Genomic DNA, 15262 nt, shown 5'->3' with positions numbered 1-15262 from the left:
TTAATTTCTGTTTTTTATAAAAGTTGTTCGTTGATTCTTGTTTAACTAAGATATTTTATTTATTTTTTATCTCGCACGTTTAGAAGCATGTTTCATTCTAGGGTTTCTTCTGTTTCTTGTGCAATGATTAGTGAGTAGTCATCGGGGTAGGGTCGCGGGGTGATTAGCATACCGTGGCCGGATTGGATGCGTTCTGCTCCTTTCCGAAATAAAGAATGTTTAAAAAATAATTTTAGATTGGTAAAATACTTCCCGTAGACGAATCTGGGCATTGTCGGAGTCCATGTGAACGGGAGAATGGGGGTCCAAAACTCATTTTTCACTGCGCATGAGTAAACGGCGACCATAAGGGTTCGCATCTTTCGGGGTATCTTTTTCAGCCTAAAATCAAACGTTTTAAAGAACACCGATTCAAGCAGATGAGTCTGGGCCAGTTGTGAGTGCTTTGAACCCTACGACCGTACCTTCTTTTTAATTATTTGACAAAGATAAATATTTTCCTAGCTTTTAGTTAATTTCATCCAATCGATAAGGGGTGGCTACCTAAGAGCTCATTTAAATTATAACAACCCGAATTTTTAGTCAGCACACATCACCGTCTTTGTAGATTCGACTCTGGTCTTACCGGATATTGTGCTACATCGGTCTCCGCCCTACGCTTGGGACAACCTATTATTTTAGGACTAGAAAATCGGTCAAGCACCATCCAAACACCTCGTAAGGATTGGATTTTAACCTATAGTTTAGGCTTACTCATCGCCATCTGTGCTTTGCGTTTTTGGATACCGAGTGGCATATTATTGGTTGCCAATGTAGTTAGGATTACTTGTTTCTAGTTGTTCTGATGGCAACACGCCTTAGAATCAATCCCATGTGTGATGTGAGATTGATTTTAAGACCAATCAAGAATAATACTGATGAAGACGCTAATACAAAAAATGAAGTTTCGAACTACTTTAAGGCCAATGCTTCCTCCTCATCAATAATATTCCCATAAGTGAAAACCATAGTGGAACTCCTTAATAGGGAGCACTGCAATTTGATGCAACACATCTTCCTTTTACAAAATTAGTTGCAATAAGAGATCAGGAACTTGTTTATGCTAAAGATTTTCATTTTGAAACACAAACACGAATAGAGAAAACTCTCAATTTTCATTAATAATCATCAAAAAAGCAAACAATTTGCCAGAAGGCTTACTTCTCAATTTATAGTAGAGCATTACTAAAATACTGAAAAGGAAATAAAACATATGGGATAAAATCAATCTTTATTCTTCTTGACCAAGCATAGGAAACTAAATACTTCTTAGAATTCTTATTCTTAAAATTGAAATTCCCTAACAAAATTACTAAAATCAAAATAAGGCAAACTAGAGAATGCTATTTATTAAATTATTTCGATTTCCATTCTGCATCACAATTGCTCTTGGACATAGAGTACAAATTGAAATCCCAGCATCCACTTATTTATTTCCCATTTGAATTTGGAAACAAACACCAAATTATCAATGCTTGATCATATGGAGATTGAATCTTCGTACAGTGCAATGATGGAATCTTTGGCACATTCTGGTTGAGTATAGCCATCACTATACTTGTATACCACACTGTAAAGGCATGCAAAGTTGAGAACTCGAATGACAAGATCTCTAGATATCATAGTTGGTCTCATCATCTCTTCATTGATGTTGATCCATGCATTCTCAATTATTTTGAACAACTCATGAATGGCCTCCGGCTTTGAAACACCATGTTGCTTCATGTAGCATTCAACTCCTGTTGTCACGTGGTCTCTCCCTTCTTCTGTCTTCAATTGTTTAAAAAAAATTCAAAAACAATTGTTAGATAAATGATGACCATGTGTGAGCATCTACCATATGTCAATGTTTCACCTCCTAGTATTGCCGAATAACTTTATGTGAGGAGAGTCGTGTGAGTGACACATATCCCTTAATTGTTTGCAGTTTTTAGTTTTATTAAATTTTAGAAAATATCTTCATGATGTCTTTGCATAGACCCTAAAATTTGCTATTAACATAAATCAAAGCTAACATCATTTTTCAAATAATCATGTGATAAAAGGTGCTTTAATGTAAAATAATCGGGCCAAATCAAACCTAATGGAAACCAGTTTTTTCAACTAGCCATGCCAAGGAGTTGGATTTTTAAATATATTGTTTTGGTCAGATCATTGAAAGATCTAAACTCGTTGTACTGTTAAATGGAACTGCCTTCTCTGCAGTTCAAACTAGGATTATAGGATTCAATCTGAGAATGCAGTTTCAAATTAAAATGCAAAAATGCCAAACAGAATTAACAGTATATTGTACTAATTACCTTGCAGCTCTGTATGTCATTGATGACTCGGAATATTGTTGAGCAAGCCATGAGGATTCGAGGTTGAGATTGTAACCATTGGAATGCCTCAGGGGCTGCAATCTCTCCCATCCCTACAAATGCCGCCGTTGTGAGCAATGGAGACGTGCAGGTTACTAAAGCATTGGCCAAATGCTCTTCCATTGTTTGCACATATCCTTTCTTTAACCACTCGGTCTCAACATCGTAGCATAATACTATTTCTTTGTACTGATTCAAATGAACATAGAGAAAGAGAAAATCAAGAAGAATGTGTCATTCACTTGAGTTAAAATGAACTATAATAAATAAATAAGAAACATAACTCAAGCACAATCTTGAAAATTGTGTGTAATTTTACTCATTAGTCTTTTTTATTCATCTCCATATGTGTCAATCACTTGAGTTATGCATGTTCCATGGTTTTGTTATTTACTTATTGTGTTAGAAACTTGCAACTTTTAATTATGATTGTATTGATTTGGATTTGGAAAAAATATGCTTATGCGCGCAGCTAGCTTCGTTATCATGAACTCTAAAAGAGACTATGTAAAGTTCATATTTTGGCAAATCCCATGACAAAATCTCTCTTGATTTGTATCACATTAATTATGCTGTAGCTTATTGTTTTAAGATTACTTGTTTTAGGAAAGGCTATCAATTGTAGTTTGTAATTGACAGAGAAAGTTTGTCAAAGGAAAGTAGATTGGTAGGATTCCATTTTGCAAGAGGATTTCGTGCAAGAAAGAAGAAAATCACGTGGGTGGTTATATGGAAATGTTTTCAGTCACAGTGCTCAAGCAATTAAAGACAGTTATTTTCAGTGCTGAGCAACCTTCCGTTTTCTTCTAGCATTCTATATTTACATGCGGCTTTGTTGGCTTTTCACTACTGAATATATGAGTGCAACCCCTCTCTTGCTCCAAAAACTGAGAAATGTCTAAGGGAGATTTTTAGTTAGTCTCTTGGAAAAAGTTATGATCGTTTGATCATCAAACTTCCGGATTAATTCCAAGAGCCCTCTCCATACTTTGTGATTGCTAATCAAAGTGTTCTTCCGGTGGATACCGACGGTGGATTCCGTAGGTTATTGGAAGGCTTGAGCGATTCAAGACAGCGACGGTCAAGCACTGGGTGCGGTGAACGAGTGATTCGGCTATCAACCTTGGTCAACCGAGAGCGATTCTAGGTTGTAAGTATAGGTTTGTTTGTAACCGTACAATGAGTTATAGTTCATGATTTCCTTCCCGTGGTTTTTTCCCGTTTAGGGTTTTCCACGTATATTCTGGTGTTCATCGTTTATTCTTCGTTCCTATTATTTCTTGATTATTGGATCGGTAGGAAAATAGGAATTTCAATTGGTATCAGAGCGGGTCGCTCGTAATATTAGGGTTTATTCCTAGAGTGGATCCTTAAGTCAAGATGAACACGAACACAAACACAAACATGAATCATTTATCTACTCCTATACCGATTTTGGATAATGATAACTTTGATTACTGGAAATCAAGAATAAAAGGTGTAATGAGATCAGCGGATGAGGAAATTTGGGATTCATGCGTTAGAGGGTATATGTATCCCATGAAAACTGTAGAGGAGAAACAAGTTCCTAAACTTACTTCAGAATTGTCTATCAAGGAAAAAGCAATGCTACAAGCTAATAATCGTGCCTTGGATATTTTATTTAGTGCTATTGATGTTAATGAGCATCGTAAGATTGCAAATTGCGAGATTGCAAAAGAAGCGTGGGATATTTTAGTAACTTGTCATGAGGGAATGAATGTTGTTAAACAATCTAAGTTACAGAGACTCACTACTGAATTTGAGATAATCAGAATGCAAGAGAATGGAACTTTTAATGAATTCTACTCTAAATTGATCGCTATCGCCAATACCTGCGAAACCCTCGGTGAGCCTATTCCTCCTTTTAGGGTGATTAAGAAAATATTGAGATCCTTGCCTGAACGGTTTAAGACAAAGGTCAGTATGCTTGAGGGCAAATGTAAACTCAATGAAAAATCTGTTCAAGAAGTGGTAGGTATTCTCCAAACTTATGAAGCTGATATGTTACAAACTGAGTCTCTAAAATCTAAAGTTAAACCATCAATTGCTTTTGCAAGCTCTCAGACCGAGTCTAGGGAATCAGATTTTGATGATGAGTATGACCTTGAAGCTCTGGATATATTTACCAAAAACTTCAAACAATTTTTAAAAAAGAAAATGACTAAAGGTGATGGGAATAAGAAATTTGAAAACAAAAGAAAAAATGAGTCTTCTAGTGCTAAAGAAAAGAAGGGGATTAGAGGACCTCTTGTAGGGCCAAAGTGTTTTGAGTGTCAAGGATATGGTCACTTAGCTCATGAATGTGTTAACAAATTGAAGAAGAAGACTAATTTTAAGGCCAATATAACTTGGGATGACGATAGTGAATCTAACAATTCTGAGGAAGAACAAGTTGATAACACAAACTTTATGGCTTTTGGGGCTTCTTTACAGTCGAACCTTAGTGATCATGAATCCTTAGATGATAGTGAGAATGAGGGAAGTGATGAGGAGTTTAGTTTTGATGAGCTAAAACAATCCTACAATATGCTGTTTAAGGAGAGTATTAAGATTAATCAGTCAAATTTGAAAATGGCTGAGAATTATAATAATTCTAACAAGGAGTTAGTGATAGCTAAAAAACAAGTGGAAGAGTTGCAAGGTTTTTTGAACAATGTCACTAGTGAGAGAGAAAAGTTGAGCAAGGAGGTTGAGAGTCTTCGAGAAAAGAACAAAGTCTTGACTGATTTAAACGCCGCGTCAGAAGTTAAAATAGAGTCATTAAATATTGAAATTGATAATGCTAATATTCTATTTGAGCATTTGAATACAGGTTCCAAGAAGTTAGACGAAATTCTTGATGTTCAAAGGCCAACGAGTGACAAAACAGGGCTTGGATTTTATGAAGCTTCGTCCTCAAAAATAGTCGGAGGTAAACCAAATGAGTTGGAATCAAAGAAGGTAATGCCGAAAGTCCATAGTATTGATACAGCTAAAAATGTGATTGGAAAGGTTTATAATATTAGACATGACAATTTTGCTAAATTTATTCCTACATGTCATTATTGTCAAGTCAAAGGTCACACTAGACCTCATTGTAGGAAGTTGCATGTGCCAAAGTCTTCACACAGACTCTTAGCATATTCTTATGGTTATAACATACATGTGCCGACATGTCATTTTTGTGGTGGAAGAGGTCACATTATTATTTTTTTTTCACGGAAGAAGAGGTCACATTAGACCCAAGTGTTTTCAATTACACGGATACCCTCCTGTTGCGCGCAATCATGTAGTTAACAATAAAGCTATTTCTAAACATGGTAATATTCGAAAGTCTTGGACTAGTTACACTAAATATGATAATACTAGAAACATGTCTGGTAAAAACATGGCTCTTGGAGTTCAACCAGATAAGCTGTGTAACACTAGTCAAGTCATGACAAGACTTATTTGGGTGAGGAGGTTGGATTTAAAATCTCATTCAAATTTGTCCACCATCTCTCTCGATGACACGTCCTTATCTGGAGGTGTTGACCTTGCCTTTTGAGGCTTGGTCTCGTTTCCGTAGTCTAGGTTGGTCTTTATTGCTTATAATGTTCCTAGAGCTACGAGTTGAGTCATTTGTTTAGTTTTATTGGTTCTATTTTTTAGCATTTTTTTTGTTAATTCGCTTCCCTTCTTATTTCATGTTTTATAAAGAAAATACAAAAATATTCATATATTTATTTGTTATTGAAAACAAAAAAATCCATAAATATTTTTGGGCTAAGCATATTTTCAGTTGTGAGAAGTCAACCATGGGATTCACAAAAATGCATTTTTTTTTTCTAATGCATGCGCATTTCTTGTTGAACTCCACTCATGAGATATATTTGGATATTAGTTGCACCATGCCTTATGACTCTATGATCGCCACGTTTACACGTCAGGATTAGAGAGATTATTCAGATTGGATTGTTGGTTCTCTTGTCCAAGGGTATGTCTCATTTTGTTTCCTCGGCGATTGACCTTTTGGCATCTTGGTTGGATACAATGTTCTCTTGGTTCTGTTAAAAAAAAAAACCATATAAGAAAGACAAAAGTCTATTTGTGAGATCTTAATGCTTATCCGAGCGTTCATCGAGTACCGGACAAATGGGGTGAGGTACTCTCCCTCTGAGCGTTCGTGTCACAAAATGGATAGACTTTGTGAAGGCATCCGTGTTGGACCACTCGCTTAGTAACCGGGGATTGGGTATGAGGTACTCTTATTCCCAATATTTGTGTCAAACGGCAGTGGGGTAAAAATATAAAAACACGTGTATTTGTTTGGAAGCATCAATAAAAATTGTTATGACAAAATACTCATTGGTTGAGGGGGAGTATTTAATCGTTGAGGGGGAGTTATTTCTAAGCCTTGGGATGTCATTTGTATCATCATGCCTGGTTTGACTTCGTGGGAGTAAGGGTGGTTGCCATTCTCATGGAACACGAGAAATCTTGTATCCGAAGATGGTGGTCTTAATATTTCTGACGTGTCACACACCCACTATTGTCATAGTCTCATATTGCATATTGTACTTAATTTCATATTTCTTCATGCTTGGAATACATACAAGTTTACTCATGCATTTCAAAAACTTGTAGTGACATTTATTGATTCTCATGGTTGAGTATTCATCTTTGCATCCATGCGTTTGTCTTCCCCGGATTTAAAAAAAAAAAAACAAACAGAGCATTTTTAGTCCTATAAGAATTTCAGTTTTGTTTTTGGCTCTAAGGCAGTGTCTCTTTCATTCTCAGCAGTTACTAGAGCATCCATTTAAAAAAAAAAAGAACTCTTTTTGACTAATGGTCCATACTCTTTTTGAACTCTACTTATTTAAAAGCAAAATGCTTCTTTTTAGCCTCAGTAGTTCATATATTTACTTCAACTTATGCTATGTTTGTGCGTATCCGTACTTCTTGTTGGTGTTTGCCAGTAGTGGCAGTTGTTTTTCCTTTAGTGGAAGGTTTGCTAGACTTTTTTTTATGGTGTTGCTTTCTTGACTCCTTTAGTCTGACTTAAATGGTTTCACTTTTTTCAAAAGCTATTATTATCTATCACTTCCGTGTTTTAATTAGGTGCTTATTTCTATATGCTCTACCTTTGTCATTCCGTGACAAAAAGGGGGAGTAATTTATTGATTAACCGATTATCTTTTCCAGATTCGTGTCTGCAGCTCTTCACAATTGTGCTCCATCCATTAAGGGATAGGTTAATCATGCTTTGCTTGTTTTGTCATGGAAGTGCCAAAGGGAAAGATTGTAAAGTCCATATTTTGGCAAATCCCATGACAAAATCTCTCTTGATTTGTATCACATTAATTATGTTGTAGCTTATTGTTTTAAGATTACTTGTTTTAGGAAAGGCTATCAATTGTAGTTTGTAATTGACAGAGAAAGTTTGTCAAAGGAAAGTAGATTGGTAGGATTCCATTTTGCAAGAGGATTTCGTGCAGGAAAGAAGAAAATCACGTGGGTGGTTATATGGAAATGTTTTTAGTCACAGTGCTCAAGCAATTAAAGACAGTTATTTTCAGTGCACGAGCAACCTTCCGTTTTCTTCAGCAGTCTATATTTACATGCGGCTTTGTTGGCTTTTCAAGACTACTGAATATATGAGTGCAACCCCTCTTTTGCTCCAAAAACTGAGAAATGTCTAAGGGAGATTTTTAGTTAGTCTCTTGGAAAAAGTTATGATCGTTTGATCATCAAACTTCCGGATTAATTCCAAGAGCCCTCTCCATACTTTGTGATTGCTAATCAAAGTGTTCTTCAGGTGGATACCGACGGTGGATTCCGTAGGTTATTGGAAGGCTTGAGCGATTCAAGGCAGCAGCGGTCAAGCACTGGGTGCGGTGAACGAGTGATTCGACAATCAACCTTGGTCAACCGAGAGCGATTCTAGGTTGTAAGTATAGGTTTGTTTGTAACCGTACAATGAGTTATAGTGCATGATTTCCTTCCCGTGGTTTTTTCCCGTTTAGGGTTTTCCACGTATATTCTGGTGTTCATGGTTTATTCTTCGTTCCTATTATTTCTTGATTATTGGATCGGTAGGAAAATAGGAATTTCAGACTATAAAGTTGCCAGTTAATGACTAAACTACCATTTCAATTTCATTTATGTGAAAACTTTGTAAAATATTTATGAAAGAATATTATTTTCTCATAAAATTATCAAAATAAAAAAAATAATAGAGAGAACTATTTAAGGCGGGCGCCGGCCATACCGCTTCTTCTAAATATTGGATGCTGTAGTTTATTTCTGTCTTTGCCATGATCTCCTGGTAAAATTCATCATGAACGTTTAGGAGAGCCTTGTAGATTGGCTTCATGTAGTTAGAGAGTTGATCAATAGCATTCATGTCCCACCTAACACACGAGAAAGATGGAGTCAGAGGGGGACAAGTGAAGGCAGCTGCCACTACAACAATTTCAAAACATACTATTTACTACATTGAAAAAATTATTTTATCCTCAAACTACATTAGCCAACCAGCACTAAATTTTTTCATTATTTTTGTTATATAGGATAGGAAGTCTTTAATCCTCTAGTTTTTTTTTTCTATAAATTAAAGGAGGACAAAAAAATAGTCCAAAACCAAATTCAACGGGCCAAGTGAATATTATGAAATATGAGGTTTAAATTAAGAAAAATCAAACTTCACAATTTGTTTTTATGTAAACTCTATGGGAAAAGACAAACAGAGAAGACCTCTAAATGCAAACATAAAAGAAATGTAGCAAATTAAGTATCAAAGGCTGTGATTGAATGGCGTCGAAATTTGCAAATAAATTTTCTTCAAAGTCGAGAAGGTCTCATACATAGAGAAGCACATTGTTAAAAGTTTTGATGTCGATTCTATCATCAATACTTTTAACGATACGAAAAAGTATTCCAATTCAAAATACCTCAGTTTAGTAGATAGATTAAATTAAAATTACACTGTCTTGGTATTGTGTTGGATATGACAAACATCGTGGATTATAGTTTTCAATATGCTATTTTAAATTTTTTTTGAAGTCGATAGACATGCATATTATGGCCCCACCACTAAGATAAAATTCTGGCTCAATCCCTGCACATGAGCACTTGATGTGACATAATCATACATCGTATATTCAAGGGAAGAGCAATGCTAGACATATATGTTCCAAAGTTTACATCCATTCTTACATCTTCATAAGTGATAGAAACACTCAAAATACTATTTAGGGGTCCCACAATCGCTTGGAAGATAGAACGTAAGAACGTGTAAACTTGGATGTGTGGCTTGCTTTTTTGTATAGGGAAAGAAAAAAGGATCTATCGAGTGCATACAAATGGATTGAACGGCCGGTCTAGTTTGCCTATTTTCGAGAATTTCTAAGGTCCCACTTAGATGATCTAAAAATCCTTCATATTTTAGAGCTTGTCAAAAAACATCAATCGCGTGAAAAATCACATTGATCAAGTAACGATTGATATATATTTGAAACATGTTTAATTTGAGATAAGAATGGGTTCTAATCCGGTGTTGCAATTTTTTTCTAAAGATAAATGCACTATGATCAAATTGGTATATGATAACCATGGTTTTTGAAGTGGTCGATGTCCTCAAATAGCTCTAAGATGTAAACCCTTTGGATCATCAAGATGGATCCGGAAACAATCCGAAAATAGGCAAACTGAGTCATCAAAATGGATCCAAAAAGAATTTTTAAAAAAATGGGAATTTTTTAATTTTGTCTTTATAGCTAGCAATAGTACCTCTGCACTGCATTTGTGAAACATTTGAGTTCTTCATAGGTGCCATAAGCATCGTAGGTATCATCTAGAACAGATATCATTATCATAGTTTTTGTGAGAATCAAACGGGCAAGAGAGTATTGCGGTTCGAAACAAACTGCTGTAGAATAGAAAAAGCACTCCACTGCTCTGTCCCTCACATAAGGAATATGTGACCGTAGATCCCACTCTTTCCACCACCTAAATACATGGAAGTAGAATGGTTAAAATATGAGTTACCAAAATAAAAAACTTACGAGAAGCCCATGGTACACCCCAATTAAAAAAATAATTTCGTTTACCAAAAAACTGAGCTTTTTAGCTTCTTTGTACTTTTATTTGCATGCTTTTGTTGTTTTTTTGTTTAACTAAAAATGTGAAGCTGTGGAGTAGGTTGAATCTTTACTAACAACCGCACTAGAAGAGTACATCCTCATACTCTTCAAAGCTCTCTCAATGTTTTACTCTTTTATTGTTCACAATTTCATCGTTCATCTTTCTTGATATGTTATTTCTATTTTTCGTTTAAGAAAAACAGATTGAACGGGAATTAGATTAACCAGTGTCATTGCCAAATATATATAACATGTACACACACACAACATGTTCTCTTTTAATAAGCACACGTGGAATCTTAATTACCTGGAGATGTGGTAGAGTTCTTCCTTGTGTAACATCTGTACCCGATTGAAATCAATCTTTGCAAGCCTCAATAGCTTTTCATTCCTAGAAGCATCCTTTTCATAAACAGAAATGTAATGCCTAGCTTCAACTCTTGGAATTCCCCTTTGGAGTGGTTGGCACAGGGCATGGGTCACTTGTTCTGCCAAATTTGAGCTTAAATGTGGTTTTAAGGACTCAAGGCCAGCTTTTGTAAAACAAAAGGCCTTGTCAAGTATATCTTCTCCATGAATCTTCAAAAAAGTAGCTTCATATAGGCTTAACATACCCATCACGTCATTGCTTATGGTTTCCTTGAACTCGCCATTACTGTCTGTGAATCTTTCAAAGACATCTGATATAATATTCACGTGAGCCACACCATGTCCATATGATATTAATTATTTTAACTTCCAAAAAACTAAGTCTGTAATGTATAAAGAGTGATTTACAAATGAAAGTTCTTAAATAATTGATCTCATAAAAAATAATAAGGCAGCGTCTTTTTTTAGAAGTTAGCTACAACGTTGAAAGTTTGGGCTTGAATGAAGGGATCTGGAAAAAATGCCACATTATTTTGTACAAAAATCTGTTCCAAAAAATGGTTTTTAGCTTTAAGAAACTTAATACTATATGGCATTGGATCGTTTTTCAAATGAAATCTAGACAGTGATTTGAGAAACTTTTCAAATTGACTTGAGAAAATTTGCATGGTGTTTTTATTATGATGAGTAATAAACCACTTTTACGTATGGAGGTTGGACCGTTGGAGTCTAGCTAGAACTACCCCTTAATTTGAATAATAATGCTACGTTGCGCAGACTTTCACAAATATGACAAAATCGTCTTATACAAGTTGTCCCACAAAATAATGCGGGAGGCTCATGATATGCATCAGACGACTCCGAATGTATCTGTGTTCTGATTTATGCACAAAAGTTTGTCAGCGTTAAATATAAAAAGGGCACTTACCGGAAGACAAGTCATAGCCATGTTGCCTGAACACTCGAAAGTGAAGTGACACCATGAACAAATTATCATGGAAAACATGTTCCTCAAAGTTTGGAAACATGTTCTCCAAAAGCTCTTCAATCTTTTTCTGGAAGAGGTAGGAAACACCAAGGCGTTCAAGTGCATTGATCAGAACCATCTTCTCTGCTCCTGATTTACCACCTCCAACATCGTCATGATCTAGTACTAGCATATCCTTCACTTCTTCCTTCAACACTTCAACCTCTTTACTGTATTTTTCTAGTAACTGCATCATATATAGCTATGTCAAAAATCAATTAACTTCTTTCTTCCCTTCTTTTTTTCTTCAGAAGCCTTCAACATATACTAACCGCAGATAATAATGTACTATATTTTGTTCATTTTTCAGTGTGTTGATTCCGCCCCCCCCCCCCCCCCCCCCCCCAAAAAAAAAAGTGAATTAGATAGATATTGAACTACATCATCTATGTAGCTACATAACCATGTGGAAAAACTTCCCCAACCTATAATCTAATTATATAAAGGGTCCAGAGCTGCTCCAGTTTGGCTCTTTGTCACCATTCAGTACGACTCGTTGTGAGTTCTTTTGGTCCTCTTTAAAAATCAAAACATTGTCGTTTTTGAACTCATCGAGAACATCAATCACCTAAAATTTCATGTTAATCGGATATATTTTTGAAATACAATTATGTTGAAAAAAAGAATTAGAAACACGGAATCAAAACCAATATTTTCAACATAAATGTCCTTCCAAAGAGATTTGAAGCTATATATGACGAGTATGATTTGTGGCACGCTGCACGCATGACGTTCTCAATAAGTTCTAAAAATCAAATGGTTCTGATCATTAATATAAGCTTGATGAGAAGAACCCACAGAGGCCGAGATAGGACCCTCCAGCAATTGGGAGAGGATCTTGATCCTTTTAAAAATAGAAGAAAAATATTGTTGCAGGGAAGTAACCCAAGTACAATAAAGATAACAATACCCATTGTCCCATTTGATTTCCAGTATAATATTGGGATACGAGTGGAGGAGGATATTGGAGACTAAACTAACATTTGCAAATATATAAACAAAGTGACTGCTTTCAAAAAGTTTTACTATTGAATAGCGGCTTCTTTGTACTCCTAAAAATCAAAGGACTCAAGTAATGTTAGTGGATTCAGTGGAACCATATAACCAACTCAAAGGCCAAATGCATCAGAGAGGACATACCTAGAAACATAATTCAATTTATGTGCTCATTGCCTTGCTTCTTTCAATGAAAATTCAGAGCATTAGTAATGCACATCAAGTAGCAATATATAGACTATGTACAGTACTTAGAGTGTAGGCTTCTTTTTTTTTTTGGGTTGGCTTTAGAGTTTAGACTTTTAGTTAGAGTTGTTATATACATCTGTAATCAAAATATTTCTTTTCAACAGCGAAAATTAATTTTATTAATTAATCAATATAGAATATACGTACATGGATTAAAGGGAACGGGTGAGAACGGCATCAAATATGGTCTGGAAGCATGCATATGCAAGAATGATGATATTTAAATACCTGGATATCTAAAGTGAATGAGGAAAATCGATCTCCCCATAAACTGGGGGGAAAGTTCCCTATTGGGCGAAGAAGAGTATCGGGCATTGTAGGCTTTTCCAGAGAAAGATGATCCACTGTTGTTGGTGAAAGAAGGAACAATACACTTTACGCAAACGAATATTCAAGCTAAAATCGCTTTTTAAAGAAGATTCCAAGCTCTCTCTGCAGATAGAACAACATGCAGCTTGATCGTTTGTCAAATGATTTGAGCTAACTCTCCTTAAAAAAAGGATGAAACCCAACCCCCACAACATGCAGCTTGATCGTTTGTCAAATGATTCGAGCTAACTCTCCTTAAAAAAAGGATGAAACCCAACCCCCACCTGGAGAATAACTTATATACACCGGCGATGTAAATATTTGTTTTTTCCAAATCAGTTACATTGTGTTACGTCGTCAAAACAGTGATCCCAATTAATATTACATTGTGACGTTAGTTTCATTTTTATTTAAAAAAAAAAGAAAAGATAAGGCCCAGTTTTACAAGTTTGTTTTAAGCCCGAGAATCTCAAGGCCGCCGTTAAGAGAGCCATTCATACATAGATATAATGGGAGGCTGAGAGTGACAGTGTGAATAATTTGTAGTTCTTCCATACAAATTATAGATCCGCAGCCCCTGGAGTACCCGAATCTGGGGAAGCACGTAAATCTTATGCTTGTTTCTGCCAAAAAAACGCAGTTGCTCGAAACATGATTTTGAGCAGTGGGTTAGTTGCGCCTTCACAAGACGATCTCAGAGAATTTTCCTCGTCACCATCCGACCATCAGTGACACCGCACGCGCTGTTTAAATTCAGTGCATGAAAATGGAAAAGCTGCGTTCAGGTTCACATACTGATAAAAAGAATGTAATTTGACTTCGTTCCGCTAAGATTATTATTTTTAAGTATTTATATTTTTTGTTTTACAAGATAAGTCATATTTTTCGTTTTACAAGATAAGTCACTTTCTTACAATACATCACATTTGATTCAAAAAATCTCTTAACGGAACAGGCCACAAAACAAAAATAGAGGAAAAGAGTGGCTAGCTAGCGAGTATTCAAATAAAAAGAAAAGAACAGAAAAGGATTAGAAGTAAGCTACAAACCGTGTGCCATATCATACACACTAACTTACCTCTAAAAATTGATGGACTCTAGCAAAGATATTCAAAAAAGATATGAGGATCCACGGTTGTGCATACCGATGGCGTACTGACGGCCGCATAGAGCCCACTGCGAGCCCCGCACGGAAAATTTGAGCCGTTCAATAATTTAAAAAAAAAAAAACGAGTGGGCATCACGCGAAATTAAGTCAATCCGATACGTGTAAGTGCTTGATCTGATCTTTCCATTTCTTAAAAATTGGGAAAAATGGGAAGATTGGATGAAAAATGGGGAGCTTGGATCAAGCACTTACACATACTGAATTGAGCTAATTTTTTGTACCCATTCGGATTTTTGTTTTAAAATTATTGAACGGCTCGGATTTTCCGTGAGATTAATCAAAGCGATGAATAAGTTACTCTCAACTTTTATATTGAATGGATGTGCTGCAATAATGAAGTACTCAATTGTTAAGACAAAGCTGTATCTCAAGATGAAACAAATATTTAAGCAACATAAAGCTATCACTCAATAGAACAATAAGATCTACAGAAAATTGGTTCGAAGTCCAAAAGTAAGTGCGTACTGGGCTATTTAGTACAAGTTAGGTTTTCCTAATGATTCGGGTCCATTAATTTAATTTACAGAAAACTGGTCTAAAGTCCAAAAGTAAGTGCCTACTGGGCCATTTAGTACTTCCTCCGTTTCTTTTTAAGTGTCATGCTTCGTAACTCCAACTT

The 15262-nt window shown here is 35.7% G+C and overlaps 1 protein-coding gene across 1 annotated transcript; it reads right to left on the bottom strand.

Annotated features, from left to right (window-relative positions):
* Positions 1-1199: 1199 nt before the first annotated feature.
* Positions 1200-13554, bottom strand: LOC131309909 (valerianol synthase TPS8-like). Its single transcript, XM_058336613.1, has 7 exons — positions 13395-13554; positions 11823-12108; positions 10833-11205; positions 10173-10391; positions 8653-8794; positions 2340-2588; positions 1200-1809 (listed from the first exon to the last, which is right to left on the bottom strand). The coding sequence occupies exons 1-7, from the start codon at positions 13479-13481 to the stop codon at positions 1519-1521; spliced, it is 1647 nt and encodes a 548-aa protein (XP_058192596.1). The 5' UTR covers positions 13482-13554; the 3' UTR covers positions 1200-1518.
* Between the last annotated feature and the right edge of the window lie 1708 nt (positions 13555-15262).

Source organism: Rhododendron vialii, chromosome 12a (assembly GCF_030253575.1).
Source record: "Rhododendron vialii isolate Sample 1 chromosome 12a, ASM3025357v1".
NCBI lineage: Eukaryota > Viridiplantae > Streptophyta > Magnoliopsida > Ericales > Ericaceae > Rhododendron > Rhododendron vialii.
Note: the sequence above shows the minus strand (reverse complement) of the source record. Positions and strands in the feature narration are given on the sequence as shown.

What these genes read in the sequence shown, in the direction of transcription:
- LOC131309909 (XM_058336613.1), bottom strand. Translation starts at nt 13,481, where the DNA reads ATGCCCGATACTCTTCTTCGCCCAATAGGGAACTTTCCCCCCAGTTTA. An exon ending in GAACTCTACCACATCTCCAG is followed by an intron (nt 10,392 to 10,832) that starts GTAATTAAGATT and finishes CCATGTATTTAG; the next exon opens with GTGGTGGAAAGAGTGGGATC. An exon ending in ATGACATACAGAGCTGCAAG is followed by an intron (nt 1,810 to 2,339) that starts GTAATTAGTACA and finishes AAACAATTGAAG; the next exon opens with ACAGAAGAAGGGAGAGACCA.